Source organism: Lonchura striata, chromosome 3 (genome assembly GCF_050655825.1).
Source record: "Lonchura striata isolate lonStrDom1 chromosome 3, ASM5065582v1, whole genome shotgun sequence".
NCBI lineage: Eukaryota > Metazoa > Chordata > Aves > Passeriformes > Estrildidae > Lonchura > Lonchura striata.
Genome location: NC_140705.1, coordinates 104,684,736 through 104,705,398, shown reverse-complemented (window position 1 = coordinate 104,705,398; position 20,663 = coordinate 104,684,736). Strand labels below are relative to the sequence as shown.

General features: G+C 37.1%; 1 protein-coding gene across 50 annotated transcripts in view; it reads left to right on the top strand.

Moving 5' to 3' along the window:
- Positions 1-20,663, top strand: part of ESRRG (estrogen related receptor gamma) — a 371,594-nt gene extending 350,931 nt beyond the window's left edge. For all 50 annotated transcript variants that reach the window (XM_077781879.2, XM_021547567.4, XM_021547568.4 and 47 more), the window contains 2 exons: positions 5,572-5,841; positions 16,933-20,663. In XM_077781879.2, the coding sequence (XP_077638005.1) occupies positions 5,572-5,841; positions 16,933-17,177 (515 nt within the window). In that variant the 3' untranslated portion in view covers positions 17,178-20,663. The remainder of the gene's footprint in view (positions 1-5,571; positions 5,842-16,932) is intronic.

The window sequence follows — 20,663 nt, the reverse complement described above, 5'->3', positions numbered from 1 at the left end:
CACTCTCCTTCTGTTTAATGGTTTTCAAAACCACTGAAATGTTTGTGGGTCGTGATACATACATATTTTTAGACTACACAGTGTTTGAAATGTAATTATATCCATATTTTCTTTAATTAACATAATAAAAAGGATCTCTTAATTCAGGTATATGTGTGAGATTCAGCCCTACACACATGTAGCCTAAAAAAATTAATTATGCCATCCTCTTGGATTTTTGAGAGAGTAATAGCAAAGGCCAGTCAGGCTATGCAGGTTTCCTTCAGCAAATGCTATGATCTTGTCTAGAAAACATTACATTGCCCTAGCAGAAATTTCACTGGTGAAATTTCCCTGGCCTTTGTTTACATCCCTGGAAGGCAGCTGAAGTTGCTGGATGGATCCAAGCGCTTGGCTGAGAGTGCGCCAGGGAGGGAGAGGAGGGCAGACTGACAGCTGCACATCTGAGAGTGCACTGGACACAAACCTGATCTTGGAATGGAGGTTCTTTACATTCTCCTCAGTGCAGCCAGGATAAGCCTTTGGTCCACTGTTGATTATTTGACCATGAGGCCACACACTCTATAAATAACGTAATCCAAGCTAAAATATATATTTTTAAGTATTTATGATATCAGTTTCTTCTTTTGGCAGTGATGACTATACATAATTTTTGAAATGAAATAAAAACCTGTGCTGGAAACATCAGTACCCATAAAACATTTAGAAAGAAGTTAATCTATCAAAATTAAGTGTAAATAATTTAAAAATCCTACTCTTGATATTTCAACTGTGTAAATGTATTGCATCTGTAACACACTAGTGAACATGTCATGAGCAAGTGCGGCTTTGATTATAAAAAATGTAAATGAAGATATTTGAAGTACAAACCAGGGCAAGAGGAATATTTTACGCATAAAGTTAACAATCAGACAAACAACCAGTAAAATAAATGGGAGGCAATTACCAGAAAAGGCAAGCAACTCCCAGATCTGCCAGCAATTTCATACTTGGTTTGATCAAATGTTCAGATTTCTAAACACATATCAGACTGAATGAAATTCTGTCCCTGAAAGTGAAATAAACTCCAGGATTTAAGTCTAAGTAGCCTGATTGAGGCATCACATCAAATGTTTACAGATTAAAACAATGGTAAGTCCAGCCACTGTCTTTTTTTTTTTTTTTTGTCCATTAGTTCTTGAAGTGCTGTGTGCAAGGCACAGATCTTACTTTCAGCACTTGACCATCTGCAGCTGCTTCACTCTGGCCCCTAGTGAGTTACTGTCCATGAAGTCCATCGTAATGAAGTAGAGGAAAGGGTCTTCAGGAGTATAAAAGATTTACCCTGCTTAGCATGGAGCTGTGTGCAATGTGAAATAGAGAGCAAGTGGTGCATGTGCTGATATTTGAAAAGATCTGTGGTTTAAACAGCCCCATTGAAGAGGCTGTGAGCTGTGTTTGGAGCTGGCTTGGAGTGCTGAGCACTGCAGAGTGCAGTCAGCTCGATGCTCCTTGTTCCTATAATAAAAATGGTAAGGCCTTTTTACCTATTTATGTCTGCTTCCTTTGAGCTTTGGGTTTACTGGTATGCAAAAGGGAAAAAAAACAAACATATGTTCAGTTGCTCAATCAACCTTTTTTCCAAATCCACACTCAGTGATCTCAGTGAGTCATTACGGCATAATTACAATTTGAGTGTGATACACTGTTTGTAAAAAAGTATCTATTTTTAGCAGAAGAAGCACTACAGTCCCTGAAAGGAGGAGAAAGAAAGGGAAAAAAAGGAAGAAAATCTGTAACCAGCAAATCAAGGCTATTGTTAACTGATATTAGGAGACACCCCGTAGATTTACAATGCTCGCACTCAGCCACATAAAAACCACACTGAGCAGAATGCCTAGCAGGGGTTAAATTCGTATGCCTGCGCTGCAGCCTATTTCTGTCAACACTCAGCTCAGGAAATAAACATTTATGCTTTCTGAAATGAAAGTGTATTTTTGAAGACTAGCCGTCAGATATTTTTTGCCCTTCACACTTTCAAATGCTTAGCCTTTTTTGTAAGTTGACTGCAAAGTGCATCAGTTTGCTAGGCAAAAAAGAAAAAAAAAAAAATCTTGACAAGTGCCCATGGCATCATTGTCAAGCACGAGCGTCTAGTGGAAGATGGCAGGAGGGTTGGCACAAAACATGCTTCCTTCAAGCTTCTTACCTCAGGGGTACCTGACTCTTGAGAAGCCTTTCAATCCTTCCAAATGACGTTATTGCAGACTGTCATCTGGTTTATTTGGAGTGTGCTGTATCGCAGATAAACACGCTGTTTGACTGCAGGTCAAGGTACACAGTCATCCTGCCAGCAAACGCCTCAGATACATCAGATGGCACTGACTTGGGGAGGGAGATGGAGAGAGATCAAAGTTGTCACCAATATGGTACATGATAAAGGGGGAAGAAAGATGCACAGCATTGTATTTTAAAATGTCATTACACAGTTCTGCGTTGGAAGCGGTGACCTGCAAGACTCTGAAGGATTAAGGACCCACACAATGTATGACAAAGTTCCAACCCACACCATTATGCAGCATCTCAGGGTGGTTTGGACAGAGCTTGGGGATGGGACTGGAGAGGCTAACACTGGTCAGAAGGCTGGAAGGCTCCAAGCTGAAGACTTTTTAAAAAATAGTTACAATTTAATATAGAAAATACCCCCTTGTCAGAGAACATGGCTGATCTGGGGGATTCACATAACAAAAGCTCACAAAAGATGCTGAATTTAGCATGAAATAAGTATAACCTTCTCCAAACAATTAAAAATAAATCTCTGTATATAAATATATAAGCCTGTGCCGTCTTATTATTTTAACTGTGACTTGTTGAACATATATTAAAAGGACATTGCTGTGATACAAGAGACATGCTGGATGCTTTCACATTTTCTGAAGAAACAAAACAAACCCAGATTAATTACAACTTGATTCAGCTTTGCATTCCCATGAGGGATGCCTTTAAAAGTTAAAACATGCTTTCACTGAACAGGCTTTCAAGGGAAAGTTACTTCGATCAGGAACAAAATAGTCATGTTGATTTGATTTATTATTGAAGGGTGGAACACCATGCTTTATATTTGCCAGTTTTTCTATAATGTAAAAAATTTCTTTTTATTTTTTATATGTCATATAAAAACAACTGGTATATTTACTGCTTCAGAATGCAGATTTTTCAAGAGTGCAGTACAATAAATTATATCAACATCCTATTTTCCCCCCTCACAGGGCATATGTAATTTTCTTTGACTGTGGCACACAATAAATGTTATTGAAACATAGTATTATTTCTTTTTTAAAAAATAAACCAATGCCACTGAACCTGTATGAAAATAGATAAGTGAATAGAAGAAGGAAGTTGGGGATTTTCCAGGAAAAAAAATGAATACAGAGAGAAATTACAGGTTAAAGTTTTTTTAATCAAAACAGATTTTATTGCCTTTTGCTTAATTAAACTCTCAGAAGTGTGTGAAACATTGTTATACTCGAAAAATTGTTAATTTGTAAATCACAGGGACAAAAGGGCTCCACTGCAACTTTAGAGTTTCTATGCACGTAAATGTCAATAGAGTGCCTTCTCCATCATCAGCACTAAATTCACATTGATGCCTCTTTTCTTCTCTGTATTGATCCTTCCATGAGAACGTAGATTTGTATCTGTTAATTAATGCGTCCTGAAACAGCGTTTGTATTAATCAGGCAGATAAGAAAAATTGGATGCCTGCACCCTCATGACAACCGTAAAAGTGCTGGCCCTGATAAAATCGTGGATGGACCTCAATAAAAAAGTTCCTCCTTCCACTCAATAAACTAATCATCCTGCTTTTAATTATTCGGCAGAAAGATGTGTGGAGATTGGAGAATGTGTAAATCTATTTACTAACAGCAGTGTCTGGGAGGGAGAATGGGGCTGTCACAGGACGGTGCTGCAGGCTACGTTCTCTGTCCATCTGCTGCTGCAGAAAAACTGGTTCTTGAAAGCCGGCGAGGAACAGAAATGTTGGAGCTAATTGAAATCATGAATTCCTCCCTATAACCTTTGAAATGATTATTTCTTCTCCATTTCCCTCTTATTTATTTTAATCACAGATGTGTTATTTTCCACTGTCACATCTTTAAGGCTTTCCTGTTGTCGTTGGACCAGGTTTTGTTGTTTTGTTTTGGTTTTTTGTTTTTTAAGGCAGAGAGCTACAGTTCTATCACAAGACTCAAAAGACAGTAAGAGAAAATGAAAACAAATAAGGAGGGAGAGAAAAATGAAAGAGAGAGCACATGCAGCCAGTTTTATGTTTCATTTTTTATGGATGCCTGGTGGCTTGGATCTGGGCTTTTCTTTTTTATTGTATTAGTTTTGCTGCTTAGTGCTTATAGAGAAAATCTTGTTTGGAGTAGATGCCTAGCAGATTTGCTAGTTTATGATATATTCTTGCATGGCTGTAACTCTCGACTTTAAAAACAGAAAAATGCATGTAAGTGTAATTGAACGCCAAAAAGAACGTTCTTACAGCGGGAAACCTGTCAAAGGACATGTAAGCAACTCCATAAACAACTAAATGAAAGCCTCAGACATGTCTTAAGACCCTTTAAGAAAAGCTTGACTAATCCCCTTTGATGATTTTATTAAGTACTTGTGGTTGATGGTGCCAACTGGCAAACTGCTGCGTTTCGCCAACAGGCCAGGAAAATCACTTCCTCTCCCATATTGTTTTCTAGCACCTAATGTGATTGGGATATTAGCAGTTTGGTATAATAAATTAACAGGTACTGTAAACAAGGGTCTAAAAGGTAAGGCAGCAGTGATGTTTGCCCTTAGTGATCCTATTAGGAAAGACGGAAGGGAGAGGAGGGGAAAAGCCAAGCAAAAGTTAAGTTCATTAAGAGGCATTTCATAAATTTTTGGTTGCTCTCACAAAAAGGATGGTGTGATTGCTATTCAGTTGGCACTTCAGTGTGCCACCCTGTTATTTCAACAAGTGTAGTAGGGGCAGGAGCCAGGACAGAAATGATTAGTGTCTTTCTGAGAAGATTGGGTGTTACTTCTCTTTTCCCTGAAGTTAATCTTCATGAAGAATTTTTTTATTTTTCATTCCTGCCTTAATTCTATTAAAACATCAAATCTTCCCTTTTAATAAAGCTTCTATTTTTTCTCATAAATTATCTTTCTTGGATTATGGTAGTGGTGGATAGAGTAAACAGATCCCTGTTTTACAGCATTAGGTTTTTACAACTAAGCACAAGTATGTAGCAACAAAGAGGATATCATACAAATCACAGATTGCCACTGAAGTACCTCACAAATTAATATGATTTTTACAGGAAGAGCCTGCAAATTCTTGCTTGTTTAAAACTTTTCTTTTGATTAGAAAACATTTGATTTTGTATTGTTTTACTTTCCTGTAGTAGGATGGGGAGGAGTCACGCAAAACCAGAAAGGAGAACAATAGAATGTGTGTATGTTTTGTCACAATATGCATGAAAATAAATCAAAAAGAGGATCAGATTTTCAAATGTACTTAATATTTTTCCTGTATTTTTATTTTTTCCTATTCAGGATTCTCCACTTTGTCTCTAGCTGACCAGATGAGCCTTCTGCAGAGTGCTTGGATGGAGATCTTGATCCTCGGTGTTGTATACCGGTCACTTTCTTTTGAAGATGAGCTTGTATATGCTGAAGATTATATTATGGATGAAGACCAGTCCAAATTGGCAGGCCTTCTTGACCTTAACAATGCCATACTGCAGCTGGTAAAGAAATACAAGAGCATGAAGCTGGAGAAAGAAGAATTTGTCACCCTCAAAGCTATAGCACTTGCTAATTCAGGTTGGCAGACTGACATGATGGTTGCTACATTTTTAATCTCTTCTTTCTTTCTCTCTTACTCTTTCTTTTCTTTTCTTTTTCTTTTCTTTTCTCTTTTCTTTTCTTTTCTTTTCTTTTCTTTTCTTTTCTTTTCTTTTCTTTTCTTTTCTTTTCTTTTCTTTTCTTTTCTTTTCTTTTCTTTTCTTTTCTTTTCTTTTCTTTTCTTTTCTTTTCTTTTCTTTTCTTTTTCTTCTGAAGTATTTTCTGTGGGCTGGTTGAAAACAGGATTTTGGAATAAGAAATTGCTAATCAGACTTTAAACCTAAAAGGCAAGAAACAAAAGTTCAAACTAAGAACAAGTTTCTGGTTCAAAGTAATTGTGGAATATGTTCCCAAGGGAGTGGAGACTACTCCACTGTATTATTTTGAGAGTATTTTACAGGCAGAGATCCCTTCAAATGAAAATAGATGTTGTTCTCCTAAATCCATTTCATAATATAGACAAGTCTAATCATTGCAATTAAAGCAAAAGAAAGAATATTTGAGAACATGCTATATATTTTCTCTTTAAAGGGAGCTACTGATTAATTTGATAGACTAAATTCAGGATATGGGAGGAGGGAGGAAATCCATATTGAGTCTCACAAGGACCACACCTTACCTTACGGATCCTTTGCGTTTATGAGAGTGCTTCTGCAAAAAATTATTACCTATGCAGCAAGAGTTAAAAAATCTCAGAAAGAATTTTTTTTCCTGCATTTGAATTTAAAAGTGCTGAACCAGTGAATACTGTCAGATAAGTAAAAATCGTTTGTGCTTTGTTGTTTTTCTTTTTGTGTCTCCTTAATGCTTTATTGTGGTCTTAAGTCCCTTTTAGCATTTGCATAAAGTTCACGATAGATCCCTCTTTAATGACGTGCCGATCATTAGATACCTGTGTGTCAATAACATGCTCTGATGCTATGTTCCATTGACAGTCACACCGTGCCCCTCCATCTGCTTTTGTTTTGACCCTATCTTTGAACTTTATCTTGGTTGCTGGCCAGTAGTTTTCCCTTTAATTACAAGAAGGAAACTGTCAATAAAATCTGTTAAATGGGATGCAATGAGTGGCTTGAATGGGCGGACGGCTATTTGTTCAAATTCTGCAGCATTCAAGGTATTGACAGTTTGTTTTCTGGGGCCATATGTGACGATCAATCTCAGGCTGGGCTCAGCCGCGCTGAAAAATGAAAAACCAGATTGCTTTTGCTTACTTGTGGATGACGACTTGTGATTTGGCGCGGTCCTAGTGAGATGAGACCTTCTGCCCAAATTGCCCCCCTGAGAGCCAGGACGCGTGACTGTTTTTAGAAATAATTTTTTAATTGATTTTGTAATTAACAGTTCATCTACAATATTGATGCATGAATCCTCAGATTGATAGGAGGGAAATTGTTTTCAACAATGAAGTTGTACTTTCCTATTTATCTTTGTAATGTGATTTAGCACTCTGCATTTTTAATTGGAAATATAATTCAAAAACATGCAAAGCCAAAATGCTTATTAGTTTGTTTGTAAAATATTCTCCACCCCACTAACTCTGTTCTTAATTTTAGAATATTATCTTATTTCAGATTTAACAAAATACTGAAATGCCTCTCAAAGATCAAAATTATTCTTAATTGAAGATCTATTTATAATTTTTGACCATTGTAAATAGACACTTGAGGATGCTTTGCAGCTCCAGGAAGGTTATTTCTCAAAATTGGTCATGGTTAATGATCAGAGCAAGAAACTTATCTGCAATTAGGAGTCTAAATGGAGAAGAGCTTTTGTATTTATTTAAATTATATAATTCAAAGACTGAATTAGAAATACTTCTGCAGTTTACTTGACAAAAAGGATGAGGGCTAGCAAAGACAAATATGATGTTTATTATCACCCCTACTTTCCCCCCCTACCCAAAAAAAAAAAAAAAGTGTTTAAGTAATAATAAAAATTAACTGCTGCCAAAAAAAAGTTTAGTCATACACTGTGCATAGAGTGTATCAAAATCATCTGTAGCTTCATTAACTTCACTGGAAATTACAACCAGGATAATGTCAGAGATAAATACAGTTCAGCATACAAAAATTCGGGGCACATTGAAGTGAAAACATTTCCTTTCCTCATCGTCAAAGAAATAAAATTGCTGTCTTAAAATGAAACTGTTGCAGGGAGGAGTTAAAAGTAGCCCAGCCATTCCACTTTGCCTTCAACAGTGTTTCAGATGCTGACATTCAGCATTTCAGCTTCAGCTTGTGCATGCAGCAGGTACCAAACTTCTACCAGCTGCAGCTACAGTAATCTGTAGGTGTAAAATAGCACCTACAGAATTACAGCCCATCAGTGGATATCAGGCCCTTAGTGTTTCAGTTTCCAAATGTTCTTAAAATTAAAATATAAGTTGGATTACATATTTTTGTTGTTTTGGTTTTTGGTTTGTGTTTTTTTTTTTTTTTAATAGACAAAAGCAGAATAGCTTATTTTCATGTATCTAGGATCTTGGTTAATGAAAATGTAGCTATATAAAAAACCAAAATGCCATTAGAAAATCAACCAGGTAGCAATTCATATTTTAATGTATTTTTATTGCTACTTCTGCTTTCTTCCACTGTTTATTTTTTCAGTTTAAAATATATTCGCATTTTTGTAGCTGTGGAGAGTATAATAAGAAATCTTGGGTGTTTCAGACATTTTTGCCATATCCACACTGTCTAGAAAGATTCCCAGGTTGACTCTACTGTTAACAGTTGACAAAGATGGTTCTATAGCTCCGTATCTGTGTTAGTGATTTATGATACAGTGTCATAGTACTTTCCCTGCTGGTGTTTGGAGGCAGGAAAAAGAAATTGTAGATTGTCTTCATATTGATTGTATTTTGTTTGAATAAATACCACAAGCTTTGTTTTGGCCAAAGAAATCTCCGTAGCGTAAGCATTGAAGCACACACTCTTCTTTAGGTCTACAGAGCCCATTTGTGCAGTGCTGGATGTGAGATAATCCTGCCATTTGGTCCCTAAAAGGTGGGGAGGAGTAGCAGTTTTTCAGGGAGATTTTCTGACAGCCACTATCAAATGTTCCCCATGCAGGGCTGGCAAAGCCACACCAACTTCCATAAATTTCCAGAAATGCAAGATGTGGTTATGTTGTAGATTGTCACTCATTTCAAATCAAGTGCATATAGACTTTGAGAAGTTTAAATAGACATATAAGAGCACAATGCTGAAATGTATAGACATTTCAGTTGTGCATACGTTAAGTCTGTACAGGCATGATTTCAACAGTTACATTTAATATGTAAATATCTAATTTATCAGGTTAGATTTAAGCATCTGCATTGATTTGATAGTAATTAACAGAGCCTTTACACTTCAGAGAAGTCACAATTTCCTTGGCATTGTCCTTGTCCTGCCAGTATCACGAGTTCCTCCCTTCTTTCCCTGCTTCTGTACACAAAAGCCAGGAGGTACCTGGAAGCTGGGGACACGGGGCGGCCGCGTTCCGCCTCACACCGCCCAAATGAGGCGAGCTGGCACCAATGAGCACTTTGTTTACCCACGCAGAAAATCAACTTTGAATGGTTTCCAAAACATGCATGTACCAATTACTTCCTCGTGTGTAAGGGAAGGTGAAATATTTACAAAATATGCTTGAGGTGTACGCGGGCGCAGGCACGCGCACGGGAACGCTCCGGCATGGAAAAGGGGAGCTGCTCATCTCTGCGTGCTGGGACGAGTTCCCGTGTATTGATTAGGGTAATGCTAAGCAGGGAGTCGCAGGTGAGCAGTTTTTTGAAATTGCCTAATCAGTAAGGACTAAATTGGGCCTCCAGGCCAAATGTTGCAGAAGGGCTTTAGGAGCACAACTGAGATCAGTGTTGTAAGAGAAGCTCCGTTCCCATCTAAGACCTAACATAAGGAACTGGACTGTCAAAATATGTCAGCACATTTGAAAATCTGATCTCTGTGCATCTGCTTAATAGGCTGCTGGCATCTTGAAAAACCTGACCCAAATGTGGATGCTAGGCACTTAGAGGTGCAGCCTTGTGCACTGTTGAAAATTTAATCTTAAATGCTAATACTGGCTGTGTAGCATGTATCACAAGAAGGAGGACTTCTGCTCACCCTTACATTTCTGGTCTTTGATATTAACTCTCATTTAAAAAAACCCAAAAATTTAAAATCACCTTTTCAGTACAGAAGGCATGTAAAACAAAAAGTAGCTTGTGCATTTTAGCATAATGAAGTGCAGATCAATATTGGTGCCAGTAAAGTTACGCTGTTGTCTCATCCTGTTAAAAAATTCTTAAATTCTTATAAATTTTTTAGCTTTCCAGACACAGTATACTCAGAACACTAGGCTGTCACCATTATATGATATTATCATAACAGAAATTAATTGGTAGAGCCCAGTAAATCACTTACTCCACAGGACGTCATCTTTATTCCCAGTGCATGTCACAACATGCTGTATTTGATTTCTAATAATGTTTTTCATTTGTTTTATATAGTCATCTTGTTAGTGTTTGAATTCATGATTAAGATATATCTGTCTTTACTGGACATATAGATGTATATATTCACAGACACATATAGCTGTGTGTTAAGGGTGTGTTACCAGTCTTTATTTTGATGAATATAAATAGCAAGGTCTTAACTCTTTTATGTAGTTTTGTATAGAGAATACTACACCATAGAAACAAACTTTTAGAAAAGGAAGTCACCACCACAGTCAAAGTTTTCATGTTGCTTGCAAACAGTTTATTCATCATATTCCATTTTCATGTAATCATATAGATGATACCCACAATTCTTAGAGAAAATAAATAACTCTGTTACCAGTTGCTTAATGTTGGCATTAGGAAATGGCAGCTGAGTTGATCAGTGGTTAACTAATGCTTAATCGGTGGTTAATCATATTTTTTTCTTCTTTTCTTCTGGAAGCTACTCATAGTAACTGAGTAACTTGAATCTATTCCTCAGTTACGGAATAAGCTGATACTATTTACATGTTAGTAGTGTGAGTCTCACAAAGGGCAAGAAATAAGATCAAACTTAGTTGCCCTCAATGGTAATTTCTTATATCTTATAGTGAATAAAAAGTACTTCATTCAAAATTTTCTTTTAGTTGGTGTCTCTCCCCCTAGCTCTGTCATTCGAGTTCCCTTTTTTCCAGGCTTTTATTAGCTTTATGTTGTAGGGTCTTGAGCTAGTTCATATTGTGCTGTTTGTTCTGCTTTGCAGCAAATATTCCTGTGTTTATTGCCCTCACTAGCTCTTTTAGTGGAAAGTAAGCCATTTCAGGAATAAAAGAGAAAATGCTGGTTTACTATGTTTTAACTTCTTTGTGCCAGTGGTTGTAGTTCACTGCTAATCCAGTTAGCCCCTGAAATGAAGTCCCCATTCTATGAAGTAATTTCGTTTCTTACTATGCCTTCATTTCCTACTGTGTTTTAAAAACTGTTTTGAGGCTTCAGTTTTTATCTCTTCTCAAAAGTAGGCCAAACCAGGGCAATCCAGACTAAGGCTTCAGTCACTAAAATCAATCACACAAGCCTTTGTTTTCAGTTTTCACTGTCTGTAATTCCTATGGACAAGGAATTCTTAATTTATTCCTCTTTCATTTTCAGCATCTATTCCAATTGACGTGTCCCTTTCCAATAGAATATTCCAGATGTCAGACCATTTTTGCCATATTTTTTTGTAAGAGAAAATAGCTCTGTGCTTGTCTCTTAGCTTAACCATGCAGATCCCAGCAGACAGTTCTGCTCAGGAAAAACAGGCAGGTCAAAATGAAGTATATTTGTTTACCCAACACAGGGAGGACCAAAGGAAGTGTCTGGGGTAATTTCAGCTCTGGATAGAAAAAGGACAGGAATTCTTGCTGGATGAGGGAACCAAGACCTGGTTTGATTTGCAACTGGCCATTTCCATGGGTTGCTTCTATCTTAAGCAGAATGCTTTTTAAAATGTCACTGTCTTGTGTTTCTCATAAAGATACACAGAAGCATAATGTGGGCAAGCACTTTATGTCCTTGTGCAAATCTGCCACTTGTTTCAGGGGGTGGGGAAGGGGTTCTGCAATTCTGAGAACAATTTACCCATTTATAAACACTGCAGTGGGTTTTGTGGGGTTTTTGGATTAGCAGTACAAACTAGATTTAAAAAAAATCTCATTTATTTTAGACATAACACAGATTATGATTTTTTTTTCACCCTTACATAAAGCAAAACCATTTTGCTTTTTGTTTTTAATCTTGATCCCATCCACTTCTTCCAGGATCTTACAGCTTTCCAAAGGGATTCCTTCATATTGAGTTTGTGAATTGCTCAGCTGTATGGAATCAGAAACATCACAGCAGTTGCTGTATTTCAAGTCCTTTTTGGTATCTACCTCTCCAATGTGGTTTACCAGCATCTTAATGTGTGTATTCAGTGCTGCATGCTCCCTGCTGCTTGATTCACTGTCCTATTTTCTTTTTGTTGTCTGAATTTTCTGACATAAAGAAACACTTCACTTAAGACCTCTGGTTTTCTTCCACCTCTGAGTGATGTTATATACAAAATATATAGATACCAGCCTTTAACTTTCCTCAAAAGAGGGTTTTGAGAGGTTTCCTTGTCCTTAGTTCAGGTGCTTTCCAATTTTTAGCTAGTTGTCGCCCTTTGTGATGTGTTCTAATTGATTCCTGGGTGGCTGGATGTTTGTTTGCTGCATTTGAGATGAAGCTTGAATTTTAAATTAGGTAGATTGTAATCTGAGTTTCTGTCTGGACCTTGCAGTGTTTTTCTTGAATGAGAACTCCAGTTTTCTCCTATTTCTGTGCAATGATCTGATCAATCAGCTGATCAGAAGAGCTACAATTCTATTTTCCCATCTTGTGATGGTGAAAGAAATCATTTGCAAGGACAGAATGAGATTCTCCAAGCAGAGTTCAATGAGTCCATGTCCTCATTTGTTGATCTCACTCTCTTCCATGGCAGTTTTGATCAGGGACAATTTCTTCCTGCCAGGGAAATCCCATGTATTCAGCAGTTGTATCAACAAGTCTTGTGTTTGTCTTCAGTTTCACCAGCCTGGGATCATGTTTTTGCAGAGCATTTGCCATCAAATTCTGCTGCCTTTCAAATGACAGCATGAAATTACCCTGTTTAATTTCATTATTTATACAGACGCTGGTGTTTAAGTGTGTTACATATGGCTATAGGTTTCCTCTGGATATTACCTGTGTGAGATGTAATTGTAAATTATTCAGACTGCCTGCAAAGCCACTTAAAAAACTCCCAAACCAACCAATAAAAAGGATTTTCACGGTATAGGAAGAACATTCAAACTTACTTATAATTCAATTCCATATTTTCTGTGGAATTCTTTCTTTATTTCTAGACTGTCACACAAATTGTCTGTGTTTCCTTAAATTATAGTGGTTCTTGATGACATTGCAGAGAATTGGGTTTATCCCAATACATGAGCAATGTTTAGCAATGTGTTAGCCTGCTCTGAATTCACTTCTACATCTGCCAGTCTGTAGTTACTGGAAAGATTTCTCTCTTTTATTTTTCCTCCTCTTTTCCCCTTGGCTAGTTCAGCATTTTCAACCATTTTCCTTATTTTCAAAGGCTCACACCTGAGGGATTAAGATCTACATTCGTTTAATATCAGGAATAAAGTGGAAGTTCCAGACTGCAAGGCTAAAACTTGAAGAAGGATTTTTGTAGAGATTAATATTTTCCTGAGCAATCTGCAAGCTGAATCATGGTCTAATTAAATACCACAGATTTATTGAGTTTGCATTTAAACATTGGCAGACCCTAGAATGAGTACAGCTGAAATGAGTTTGAATCTTTTCTGTAAATGGGGAGTTAAATTATCATAATAATTTGATTACATAATTTTTAAATCTTTCAAGCTAAATCACCATTTTAGAAGAACAGTTTGAAGTCTTAATCATTACTGGAAGTGCCCCTCTCTGTGCTGTTTTTTCTTACCCCATTCCTTGTCACCAAATCTGTTCCCCAGGGCACAGCTTCCTGAACTGCTTCATTTGAGGGAGGCAAGCTGGCTGGGCACATTCTTTTCAGCTATTAAATGAATTTCAAAGACAGCAACAAATACATTAAATGCTTTTGTACTATTATTTCTCCATGTAAATAATTACCTTCTTTACCAAAGGGATAGTACACAATCACCCCTGCAAGGAGAAGGTAAGAGCCCTTGTGTTTGGATGCTTTCCACACAGTGGAAGAGTTTTAAAGTATGAAATGTAATAGCTGTGTCTGAGGGCAGGTTTTGATGCCTTTCTGGGGGGTGTTCTCTTCTTTCCTCCCACCCTCACTTTCATTATAAGTAGTATGTGGAATGTAGATATTCCTAACGCTGCAGGCCGAATTGCTCTCCAAACTGCAGAGTTAAATATCTTAGGCAAGTTTCAGCTCTGTGTGAAAAATATATTTGGTCTAGACTCCATCCATCTATTTGCAAACTTATGGGCACTGTTAAGAAATACTGATTCTGGGAAAAAACAAACCAGTTTTGTAAAGGGTTAAAAACTAAACCTTTATAGTAACATTCTCAGGAAAGACCTGTCTCTTTATGCAGCATGGTTTAAAAAAAACCATAATGAGAGCAGTCAGTCTTTGATTCATCAAGGATTTGTTGCAGATAAAATGCTCCCATTTGGTTCCCCAGCAAATCTGGCCTTGGCACTGTGGATCTGGGGAGAGGAGGGAAAGGTGTGTATTTTCTGTACAAACAGCATGTGGTTTATGGAAAAATTACTTGGAGTAGCAGATTGTGTGTTCTGTAGCACAGCAGTGAATATCCAAGGACTTGGTAAGGAGTTAGGGAGTAAAGACAACAATGTTTTTGGAGATTGCATTCCAAATTAAGCCTGGTGGCTGGACCCTGTGCTTAAGACATCAGTCACGTCTGTATGTGTGTGTTAGCATGTCTGTATCGATTACATCTGTTTGTAGGACACAGAATTCAGGGCTTTTCTCTTATTGACACAGAATTACTGAATAGAATTACCATATTAGAAAACTATCAAAAATGTATGGATTCAGGGAATGGTCTCACATTAATTAGAACTAAATTTTGCTAGAAGTAATATTTGCCTGTCATCTTTTTCAAAATGTTGTAGCCTACTTTATCCCTAAGAGAGAGATTTCGGTGTCTGTGCTTTCAGCACAGTGCACCTTGATGTACAGCCTCACGTCCCAGCAGCGTATGTCTTAGCTGCATGCTTCTTAGAGCATGTATTCACTAAGACTCAGAATTATTAAACATGTAAAATTCCCATAGGACTCCATTATGTGTAATTAACAGATAAACTGTCATCAGAATCAATAAAACGTGCTAAATGATCCAAACTTGTATATAATTAAGTGTCTGTTTTAGAGCGGGAGCTGTAACTTTTATTTTTTTTTCCTTTTCAATTTGCACATTTGTTGTGACAATAAGAGCTGGAACATTTTTGTTAACCTGTTACTTACTGGTTTGTGTTTCAGTTTACATGTTTGTATTTGAAAGGAGACAGGTATTTACAATCTGGCTTAATTATGTGAGGAAACAGTTGCATGTCAGCTTTTAGGAAATGAATCTTAGATGCATCTTAATTCTCTGAATGTAATTCAGATATTTGAAGCACGTGCAAAAGCTGACATTTAATCATCAACAGGGTAAAACATGACGCTCTGTCAAATACTGATCCAGAGCATCAGACTGCTGGTTACAGGTCATGGAAACCACGATGGAAGTGGATTCTTCACCATCAGCTCCTCACTTGTTACTCTGTCTGTGAATAGGGGTTTTACTCCAAACCCAAAAATTAGGATGCAAAGCAGCAGAGTTTTCTCTAAGTAAGGATGGACTTAATTCATGCCATGTCCCAGTTTCAGCCTGAGCAAAGCTTGCAGAGTGTGGCCTGTCCCTGGGGCTGGTACCCCTTTGCAGCAGTTGTTTTTTCATGTGGTCCTTTATTGGCGCTGTAAGTCTGTTGGCCATCCCAGTTTTGGTAGCTGATAGGGGCTGTTTGGTGGCCTCTTTCACCTACGACTGTTTTTCCTTACTTGCATTCACCTCACTTTGGACCGCATCAGGGTTTCTTTGGCATTTATGACTACATAAAAGTCAGAGAATTAGGGCTGCTCATCCAAAGTAATCTCAGCATGGTCCAGTAACTGCGTGTTCTCAGGGACATCTTCACTTTCTGTATCCAGTTGAGGGGTTTACAGTTATTTCAGTTAGATATTTTCTCTTTATTTCACACTTCCATTGCTTTAATCTTTTCAGGTCATGTAGCAGTTTAGTTTAGTTCCTGGTGTGTGTTGCATCTGGGCCTGTCACTCAATACTTACACCATCAAGGCATCTCACCTGCAAAGGTGCAGGGCAAGGTGTTTGCTTTGAGTCTTTTATAAAAAATGCAAAACCCCGACACTAACAAGATAAACCGCTGTCTGTGGGGGTGGGAGAGAAGGATTATAGACCTTGTAGGAGATGTTAGCTTCACCAAACAAAAGCTGTTCAGGAACATGCTAAGTGTTGCTGTCTGAATATGCCTGAGGGAGAAAAATTTTGCTGAATATATCAGGAAATCCCTTCAAATCAACATTTTCCTTGTGTTGATGCAGTGGTCTTAATCCCACAGTCATTGTTTCTGAGAGCTGGTTATGTCCATGGCTTCCAAGTGGGCAGCCATGGAATCTGATACAGAATTCTGCTGAGCTTTTCCACAGCAGGGCATCCTTGCTTTATCCTTGCTTCCCTGATAGAATTCAGCCCTCCATTCCTTCAGCCCCTTGGTGCTGTCATTCCTTCAAAGCAGTAACCCTACAGATGGTTTGGGGAGCACTGAGGGTGACTGTTTCACTTATCTGAGGAGGATGAGGAGAAGAATTACCCAAGAGTTAATTGTACGTTTGTAGTTCCTCAGCATTTCAATACACTTTCCTAAAGGTCAATACAGAAATTAATGGGTAATTATCTTCCCTCTTTGTGAAAGAGGATGGGCAGAACCATTGAAAGTATCGTTATCAAACTCCTGGCACACCAGACTGAAACTTCCTGTTGCTCCTTTGTTTTGCAGACTCAATGCACATAGAGGATGTTGAGGCAGTGCAGAAACTTCAGGACGTCTTACATGAGGCTCTGCAGGATTACGAGGCCGGGCAGCACATGGAAGATCCTCGTCGTGCAGGCAAGATGTTGATGACTCTCCCGCTTCTGAGGCAAACCTCCACCAAGGCTGTGCAGCATTTCTACAACATCAAACTGGAAGGCAAAGTCCCCATGCACAAACTTTTTTTGGAAATGCTGGAGGCCAAGGTCTGACTAAAGCATCATGGGCTTCCCCATCATGCACGTTTTAAAAAAAAAAAAAAAGAAAAAAAAAAAGGGAAAATAAACAGGATAATAATGGCAAAGAAACTTAGTGTTTAATTAAGGAAAAAATGACTAAATGACTGCACTGATATTTAGCAGCAAGACTGTGAAGCAGCTTTCAACTTTTTCTTCTGTGTCTTTCTGATGCAGTTTTTTCTTTTCCTTTTCCTTTTCTCCCTTTTCCTTTCTGTTCTTTCCTTTCCTTTTTTCCTTTTTCTCTTTTTTGTTTTCCTTTGCTGCTGAACTTTTTAAAAGAGGTCTCTAATTGAAGAGAGATGGAAGCCAGGCCTGCCAAAGGATGGAAATCCATAATATGGATGCCAGTGAACTTATTATGAACCATAATGTCCCCAATGACAAAGGAATCAAAGAGAGAAGCACCGTACCTAGCAGTACAGTACAACACGAGGAACTGACTGAATGCAGTATTAGATTTCATAGGAGCAGTCTCTAATTAGACGACTAAAGCGACGATGCATCGGCTGCTTCTTATCATTGCATTTTCCATCTAGATCAGTTACAGCCATTTGATTCCTTAATTGTTTTTTCAAGTCTTCCAGATATTTCTTAGGTTAGCTACGATGTAACTTTTTCAGGGAATAGTTTAAGCTTTATTCATTCATGCAATACTAAAGAGAAAGAAATACTGCATTTTTGTGCTGGCTTGAACAATGATGAACAATAATGAAGGACAAATGAATCCTGAAGGAAGATTTTTTTAAATGTTTTGTTTCTTCTTACTAATGGAGATTTTTTTGTACCAGCTTTACCAGTTTTCAGCCATTTATTAATGTGGGAATTTATCTTACTAAAGCAATAGTCGAAGGGAAGGTGCATATTATCACGGATGCAATTTATGTTGTGTGCCAGTCTGGTCCAAAACATCCAGTTTCTTAACATGAGCTCCAGTTTATAACTAAATGTTCACTGACTCAAAGGATTAGATTACACCTGCAGTATATCCGAGTAGTCTACCATATAAATACTCCATTGTCAAATACCAATCCGTAACCGTGTTAGGAGACAGCGACTGCGCAGGGGCGCGGTCGCCGAGTGATTTCTAACTGCTTCAGTTGCAAATGAACGAGATACTACTGCCTGTTTGCAAAATTGTAACCTCACACGCAGAAAAACCCTATGAACCAATAGTAGCTTAGAGGCGATGAGGCGAATGCCGCCGTTTGCAAAATTAAGAAATCAGAGTAGTAGACTTCTGACCAAATTGAAGAATTTAACACTTCTATACCTTATTTATTGATTTAGATTTTCGTTTGTAAATGGCGATCCTTAACAAGTAGCTAAACCAGTATATGTGCTTTTCAACCAGTATTGTCACAGCATGAAAGTCAGTCAGTTTCAAGACTGTTACGAGGTGTAATCTAATGTATAAACCGATTAGATGCCCCCAGAAAACTACAGTCGCTAAATAACCAATAAACAATAACCTCCATCAAATGCTATACCAATGTACCAGTGTTAGTAGCTGCTCCCTGTACTATGTGAACATCCTTATTCTATGTACACAGATGTAATTAAAATTGTAATCCTAACAAACAAAAGAAATGTAGTTCAGCTTTTCAATGTTTCATGTTTGCTGTGCTTTTCTGAATTTTTATGTTGCATTCAAAGACTGTTGTCTTGTTCTTCTTGTGGTGTTTGGATTCTTGTGGTGTGTGCTTATAGACACAGGGTAGAATTAGAGACAATATTGGATGTACAATTCCTCAGGAGATTACAGTAGTATATTCTATTCCTTACCGGTAATAAAGTTCTTCCTAGTAATAATTAAGAGATCGAAACTCCAAACAAATACTCGTTATGAACAGATACACACTGAAATCATAATATTTTCAAAACAAGGGATAATTTCTGTAACAGTTTATTATAGAATACCAATGTATAGCTTAGAAATAAAACTTTGAATATTTCAAGATTATAGATAAGTCTAATTTTTAAATGCTGTAAATATAGCTTTTATTCAATCATCTCTCAGATGTTGTTATTAACTCGCTCTGTGTTGTTGCAAAACTTTTTTGGTGCGGACAAGTTTCCAAAACTATTGCTACGTTGTGTGCTTTAAACAAAATAACAATGGGCTGATGCTCTCTCGGCCCTCATGCTAGGGAAAAAGAAAAAAAAAACTGTGTATCTATCATTAGCTATATGGGACTATATTGTAGGTTGTGTTTTCTCAGTAGAGAAGTGACTGTAGTGTGATTCTAGGTAAATCATCATTAGCAATTCATTCAGATGGTCAATAACTTGAAATTTATAGCTGTGATAGGAGTTCAGAAATTGGCACATCCCTTTTGAAAAATGTCAAAAAAAAAAATACAACTCCTGGGAAAAAGGTGCTGATTCTATAAGATTATTTATATATGTAAGAGTGCAAAAAAAAGTTTATTTTCCAGAAAGTTTGTGCAGGGTTTAAGTTGCTACTGTTCAAGTACACTATATATATATAAATATATAATATAAATATTGTTTTTGCTGTATCACATTAAAGAACTTGGGCTTCAGGGTCAACAGCCAATCAACTAGAAGTATACAAAAAACACACTAAAAATGGAGATGTGTTAAAGGCACACGGTGCAAACTTTAGTTTTCATTTTCCGTAATTTTTTGGAGCTGCAAAAGAACAAGTATCTCAAGACTGTAAAACCATTACCTGAAACTTAGCTAAAAAAACTGCACGGGCTTTATAATGTTGTTCATCTTAAACCTTGCTGGAGAAGAGTTCTTTCAAGACCACTTACTTAATGTGAAGTGTTGGGAAAATTTCAAAGGGTGTATGTTTTAGCCATAACAATTTAATTTCTATTTTTGCTTCATTTTTTAATTTTTTCTTATTTAAAGCAATATGATTGTGTAACTCCCAGAAGTTACACATTTGTTTCAATCAGATCAGATTGTTGTATTTATTCCACTATTTTGCATTTAAATGATAACATAAAAAGATATAAAAAATTAAAACTGCTATTTTTCTTATAGAAGAGAAAATGGGTGTTGGTGATTGTATTTTAATTATTTAAGCGTCTCTGTTTACCTGCCTAGGAAAACATTTTATGGCAGTCTTATCGTGCAAAGATCGCAAAAGGACAAAAAAAATTAAACTGCTTATAATAATCCAGGAGTTGCATAATAGCCAGTAGTTAAAAACTGAAACAAAACAACAAATGAAAACAAACATGTCTATAGCTGTAGATGGGCTTCACATCTGTATAGCAATCAACTGTATATTTTTGTGATGTGTATCATACCGTGTGCTCCAACCAATGTCCATTTGTGTAAATGTATTTATTTTATATTGTATATATTGTTAAATGCAAAAAGGAGATATGATTCTGTAACTCCAATCAGTTCAGATGTGTAACTCAAATTATTATGCCTTTCAGGATGATGGTAGAGCAATATTAAACAAGCTTCCACTTTTGA